General features: G+C 42.9%; 1 protein-coding gene across 2 annotated transcripts; it reads left to right on the top strand.

Annotated features, from left to right (window-relative positions):
* The first annotated feature begins 1,257 nt into the window (after positions 1-1,257).
* On the top strand, positions 1,258-3,438 carry ID2 (inhibitor of DNA binding 2). 2 transcript variants are annotated; one of them, XM_044418546.1, is made up of 3 exons: positions 1,258-1,774; positions 2,108-2,172; positions 2,813-3,438. In XM_044418546.1, the coding sequence occupies exons 1-2, from the start codon at positions 1,427-1,429 to the stop codon at positions 2,162-2,164; spliced, it is 405 nt and encodes a 134-aa protein (XP_044274481.1). In that variant the 5' UTR covers positions 1,258-1,426; the 3' UTR covers positions 2,165-2,172; positions 2,813-3,438. The 2 variants fall into 2 exon arrangements, with proteins under 2 accessions (XP_044274481.1, XP_044274473.1); XM_044418538.1 differs by having other exon boundaries at positions 2,108-3,438.
* Positions 3,439-6,542: the final 3,104 nt, after the last annotated feature.

The raw sequence follows: 6,542 nt of genomic DNA, 5'->3' as shown, positions 1-6,542 counted from the left end.
CCTAATACTAACAGAAGATAAGAGTAGATACTCATTTCTCTTCCATATATTGATTTTAATAGAGTGGTGCAGTGATTTTTCTGTTCATTTTCAGCATCTCTTATGAGACTACAATGGCAGCAAAAGACAAATTTTCATGTTTGAAATGTTTCTGGCAGCTCTGGCTGTGTTCATATTTGTCACCAGGATTCACTTATATCTAATTGGTTGCCCTATAGGCAGTGAAGGGGAACAGAACAGGAGCCTTGGATGTGCAATATGTCTTTGGGTGCTCAATACGAACATTAGCCTAATAGTTCGCCACTTAATACCATTGTTCACTTAGCCTACTTGTGAAACCAAATGACGGCATCATCTTGAAAACTTCTGGATTCAAGTGCTGAGTTGCTGGCACAGAGGGAAGCGTTCCATTTGCTCTTGCCTGCTTGACAGATGTGCTTGACTGAGTTACAGTTACCCCTTCTACAGTGCCTCTCCTTCAGTATCCTGTGTAGCCTTTTGGCAAAAATATCCATAAATAAAAGGATCTACTGTTCAGCAGTTCTGACAAATTTAAAATTAAAACTGCTCGAAACCTCCCTCCCTTGGTGTAACACGGACTGCTATTCTCATGCTGTTTAATCGGGAATAGTTGTCAACTGCTTCAAAGTGCGCCGGGATGGCAAGTTTTAGGACAATCAAGATTTCGTTGCAACGCAATATGCCAGCGAGCAGGAGGGGAAGTTGTTGTCACTGCTCCTTGCTTCACTTACAATGGCTTCTTCTGTTTCTCCCCTTTGACACACAGTGCAACTAAAACCGCTCTTTCGCATTTCTTTGTGTGTTACGATCGTTCGCCAGGGCGAGATTACTGGGCTGGGGAGAGGGACAAATAAATCAGTACAATGCTGAATAAGTGCCTGTGGCTTGGAAGAAGCCCAGCCTGTGATGATTAGATCTGGCTCCTCGGAATGAAGATGCCAAATAAATAAATAAATAAATAAATAAATAAATGGGGCGACCGTTTCGCTTTTCTCTCCCCAAGCTCTTTTGAAATCGTACTGTACTCCCTGTACTGTCTATTTACTACCCACAGCTGTGCCTGGGACACGCCCCCCTCTTCTCCGATTGGCCGAGAACGCGGAAGGCCCGCGCCTTGGCCGAGGCTCGCTTTGTGCCAGTGAGAAGCGCCTCCGCGCCTGACGGACGGACGGGGCGCCTCCAATAGCAGCGAGCGCTGCCTGGATTTGTCAGCTGGAGGACGTGCATTATAAAAGGCAGGACGGGCGCCCTCGGCTTCATTCTGACGGTAGACCAGGCAGCCGCAGAGAGAAAGCGAAAGGAGGAAGTGAGGCAGGAAAGCTAAATAAAAAAGAAAAAAAGGCAGCCGAATTTCCCTTCGCGGTGTGCTTTTCGCGTGCAAAAGCTCTTCGCTCTCCCTCCAATCATGAAAGCATTCAGTCCTGTGCGATCTGTCAGGAAAAACAGCCTCTCGGAACACAGCCTGGGAATATCCCGGAGCAAAACCCCGGTGGATGACCCTATGAGTTTGCTGTACAACATGAACGACTGCTACTCTAAACTGAAAGAGCTGGTGCCCAGCATCCCGCAGAACAAGAAAGTCAGCAAGATGGAAATCCTGCAGCATGTTATTGACTACATCCTGGACCTGCAGATCGCTCTCGACACGCATCCCAGCATTGTCAGCCTCCATCACCAGAGACCGGGACAAAACCCTTCCTCCAGAACCCCCCTGACCACCTTAAACACAGACATCAGCATCTTGTCGTTACAGGTAAGAGTAGTCCTTCCCTCGGTTGAGTTCATCCTGGGAGTTTCCCTGTATCACATCCATAAGTAAGCTGTGGCTGATGCACGGCTGTTGTTCAGGAGCTGCGTAGTTTTTTGTTTGTGTATTTTTAAAGGGGGCGACTGGGATAAAAAGAGGGGGGAAAACGCGTCGTTTGGTTTCAGTTCCTTAACCATTCCAATGTCGTCCATTTTTGGCAAATAGTAATTATTGCTGGTCGTGCTCATTGACTTTGTAATCTGGAGTACTTCATACGTCTCCTTGAACTGTTAAGCATCTTAACACCACACTCTCTTTTCCCTCCCTCCCCCTTTGCAGGCAGCTGAATTCCCCTCAGAGTTAATGTCAAATGACAGCAAAGCACTTTGTGGCTAAATGAATCGGTAAGTGCTCAGTTTCTGAGTTTTTAAGAGTGTTTGATCTAACAAAGTCTCCCGGTTGGAGGTGTGGAAGGGGTATGAGAGCGGTATCTGACTGGTGTTCAGAGTATACTCCGAACTGCCTAAAAATTGTACTGCACTGAGGATTTGGATCAGTGAGAATTAAGCCACAAATTCGTGTTCCCTTCTGTGTATGAACCAATATGTTCACTGGAGACAGACTTCCAAAGTTTAATGTCTAGGGACAGAGATAACTGCTGTTCTGATTACTGGATTGTTCCGGGGATCAGTTAAAGAATATGTAACTAAATAATTGCTTTCGCATCTCTTGTCAGTGCAGGCAGGCATTCAAACATAAGAGTGTGTGCACACGGACTTGTGTTTTCTGCCAGTCCTCAGCAGCCCTCCAACATACATCTATAATTTCATTTAGAGTGAGAGAGAGTGTGTGTGAGAGCGGGAGAGTGAGTGAGCAAGAAAGGGAGAACTTGTGTGCGCATGCTGCATCTGGACGCCAGAATATGCCCAATCTTTGAGTGTTTGGTTAAATGTTCAAACTGTGGCTTCCTCTCTGGCGCCAGTCTGTCCGGATCTCTGCCCTGTTAGCATTCTTCTAAATATGCCTCTCTTCAATCTTTTGCAGGTGTTTGCTGACTGCTTTTTTTTTTTTTTTTTTGCACAAGAGGAGACAGCTTTTTTTTTCTCCCAAGCTGCTGAATCTGATTTTCAGCTGTATCTGGAGGGGGATCCATATCCAATTAAATGGACACTTTTAAGAAAAATTGTGGACGCCACCTCCCCTGTTCTACACCATGGACTAATCTTAATTATTTATGAAAAGACTTTTAAAATGCCCTTTCCCTAGTCGGAAGGCTTCAATTATATACTATTCCCACAACGGGGAGCGAAATGAAATGTAAAAAACTCTTAAGGAATTGCCCATATTAAATCAGACTTTGCCTTTTTTATCTCCAAAAGGTGGAGCGTGAGTACTAGAAGGAGTTAGTGTTCAGTTTTTCAGTGAAGTCTTTGTCAAAAATTATTCTCTTTTGACACAAGTGTAGGACTGAATGCTGTGTATATATTTATATATAAATATGGGAATGAAACTCTGAACTCTTTAATTAGAGTTTTCTTGTATAGTAGCAGAAATGTACATTTCTGCAAAAAGTGTAATGATGTACGTAATCATGCTGAACTTTTTATAAAAGTTTAGTTGTAAACTTAACCTTTTTATACAAAATCAGAATAAATTGTGTGTTTATTGAACACTTGGATTGCTTTATTCATACTTCTTGGCTTTGAGTAAAATGATAGCTACCTTCACTAAATAATTAAAATATATGTAATGAAATTACTCTTGTAAGTGGTTAAAACGCAGCCAAATGGTTGATCAATGAGTTTGCGAAATCGCAGAGGAGAAACTGTTCAAGTTGTTCATTACCTTGAGGGAAATGTTGAGCTAGGCAGGAGAAATTCCAGTGCTATTCCCCTTCAGCCCATGTTAGTTGGCTTTTTGTACCCTCCTCAAGGCAACTATTCCAACTCTGGTGAACTTGCATTTTTGGACAGTTATACATAAAACTAAGGTTAGCAGATGTCTGTCAACTTCCCCAACTACTCAGTTCCTGTAAAAACCCTTTCAGTACAAAAGCTGATGAAGTAAACTTCAAGTTTAGTGGCTCTACATGAATCCATGCAATATTGCAAGGAAAGGGGTATTAGTTAATCAGTTGCAGCAGCTTCCCTATATGACTAAGCTGTTGAGAAATGAAAGGCACCCTCGTGTTATTGATTAAACCTTGGCTGCTCTAAGCATCACCCCTCTCCCTCTAAAAAGAATTAAGTTGCATTTCGTAGTATTGCCTTAAGGCTGCAATCCTGGGTAGAGGGAGGATGTCTAAATCCCATTAACTTTCCAGCAGATCAGTCAGAGCAGAAATCAAGCCCATATTCTGCCAGATTGCTCCCCCACCAGCAACCAGTTCTGCCCCCTTACTCTTGCCCTAGCTGTAACACTGGCTTCCTGATGCAGAAGTGCTCTTCACAGCAGCTATGAGACGTGTTCGGTTCCCCTACACCTCTCAGCACACTGTTTCATTTCTCACTTGAGCCAAAACACAACTATGCTCAGCAAAAGCATCCGCAGCAGGCTGTCGAAAACTGCTGCAAGGTTGTAGGAAAGGAATTGAGCTGAGGAGCATCTCCTTGGGCACCTGGGTATGAGGCTGGGAGCTCTGTGCTCAGGGGACTCTTAACGCGAAATGCAGAAGCCTCACCTGAGGCCTGTAACACTTTCCACCAAAGAGAACAGGTGTGTGGGTGGTGCCACACCGGCTGCTGCAGCTGTCTTTCCTCGCCCTTGACATCAAATCCATCCACAGAGACTGGAGGAAAAGCCAGCTCTGATCTGCTGGTGAAGACAGAAGCTGCCCCAACCAATCAGCCACACAGCCTTCTCAGAAGGGATCAGAGCAGTCTAAGCAGGCAAAGAGTGCTCAGCCACTGTCCCTCTAATGCTTCCCCACTATTTCTGTCAACTGAGTGAGGGCTTCAGGCTTTCAATGTTCAGCAAATGTTCATGGACAAAATTCCACTCTTCCCAAAATAGCAGAAGTACTTTCACTAACAGAATCTTGCAAATTTAGTCACACTGGCAAACTTTCACACAAGAGCTGTATGGGTATAGTGCTCTTTAATATGCAAACACTCTCCTATAGAGCTTTTTGGCAGTTCACCAGAGCAACCCAAATAGCACAAGTATGAGTTGCTATCCTGCTTCCCTTTTCTTTGAAAGCAGTTGTAGCATTGCATCTAATATGCAAACACAGATTCGTTAACATAAGCAGAACACTATTTTGAAGCCATCCATGATTGACTCATTAAAGGGAAATATGTAAGAAGAACATGGGAAACTTTTAGAAATTGTGTACAACTTCAAGTATGAATATTTTCAATTATTCCTACTTTAAATGAATTTCACATCATTTTTACTAGAAATGGAGACTGTATTCACTTCTGTTGCATACTTGCATTATTCAAGAATGTCACCTTAAAACACTACATTGTAATCAAATTCAGAACTACAAAAGACACAAGTATTGTAAACTTGGGGACATCCTTAGACCTGCATTCCAAAAAAAAAAAAAAAAAAAAATCAGATTGCCTTTGTTCTATTCCCAAAACCACCAGAATTCAGAGGGAAGTGACTTCAGAGAACCATCACACTCAGTATTTTGTTTTACAGATTAGTTAATCTGGGTTTCCTTTCAATCACCACACTAAACAAAACTCGGATTATGAAGAGCTCTTAACATTTAACCATAGATGGTAAAGGGGGGAAGCATACAAGCATGTGATGCCATATTAGGGAATATTCTTCATGTATGTAGTATATGAGAAAATCAATTAAGCAGGACAGATTATTGCAATCACAGTGTCTTACTCTGTGCTGCCTAATTAAACTATGGAAGGTGTTCCCACAGTAAGTGATAATGCTACCAATTTAGAGGAGGATTAAAGAAATTCATTGGAGAGAAGGCTGTCAATGACTTAGGTATTGATGCTGCCTTCGAGATGTGCAGCATTGCGTTTCTGTATGCCAGTTGCTGGCGAACATGAGTCAATTTCCCTTGCGTCCTGCTTGTGGCTTCTCAGAGGCACCTGGCTGGCCACCGTGGTTTCCAAATGTCAAGTTTAAATAGGCCCTTGGTCTCATTTAGTGGAGCTTTCTGCAATTAACCCAGTTATATCACAATTTTAAATTCTTTTGGGGAAGGCAGGAGAAATTCCTCTGAACACCTTTGTGGTGTTGTGAACAAAATGGACTAACCAGGATTAACCAACTTTATTAAGCAATTGGACTAACCTGCTTGACAAAAGTTTCTGAAGGAACAAAAGGCCAGTCATTCAAATTGACAGACTAAGTGATGATTGCAAAACAGAGGTCAAGATAGAGTAATGATCAGAGGTCTGATGCCAGCCAAGGAGAACTAGAAATAATATTCCTGTACAGCAACATTCATACAGTTTCTTAGGCTGTAAGAGCCAGTCTCTAAGCCTGTCTTTTAGCCTGTATTTGAAAATTTTAGTGTCAAGTTCAAATTGCAAAGTGTCAAAAAGAAAAGGTGGCCAGGGGGGGGGGCTGTCCAATCACAAGCAGCCAAAGCCCATCAGAAGGCATAACAAAGCCCACCTTGCCATTACAAGGATACCTATATCAGTCCTTGGGTAGATAAAAGAGACCTGCACTCTGATGTGTAGCTGTGAGGAAATGCGTATTTAATGTTCCTTTTTTTTTTAGTTGCATTCCATTCATACCAACTACTTCTGAATCAACTCTCTGTAGGAAGTGAGCGCCACCTTCTGGTCGA

The sequence above is a fragment of the Varanus komodoensis genome, unplaced genomic scaffold (genome assembly GCF_004798865.1).
Source record: "Varanus komodoensis strain SLA01 unplaced genomic scaffold, ASM479886v1 scaffold10, whole genome shotgun sequence".
In the NCBI taxonomy this organism is placed as follows: domain Eukaryota; kingdom Metazoa; phylum Chordata; class Lepidosauria; order Squamata; family Varanidae; genus Varanus; species Varanus komodoensis.
This window is presented reverse-complemented; position numbering and strand designations above follow the sequence as displayed.

Bases quoted from the DNA above. Each gene is read 5' to 3' on its own strand.
- ID2 (XM_044418546.1), top strand. From the start codon at position 1,427: ATGAAAGCATTCAGTCCTGTGCGATCTGTCAGGAAAAACAGCCTCTCG. The intron at 1,775-2,107 runs GTAAGAGTAGTC...CCCCCTTTGCAG, and splicing joins TCAGCATCTTGTCGTTACAG to GCAGCTGAATTCCCCTCAGA.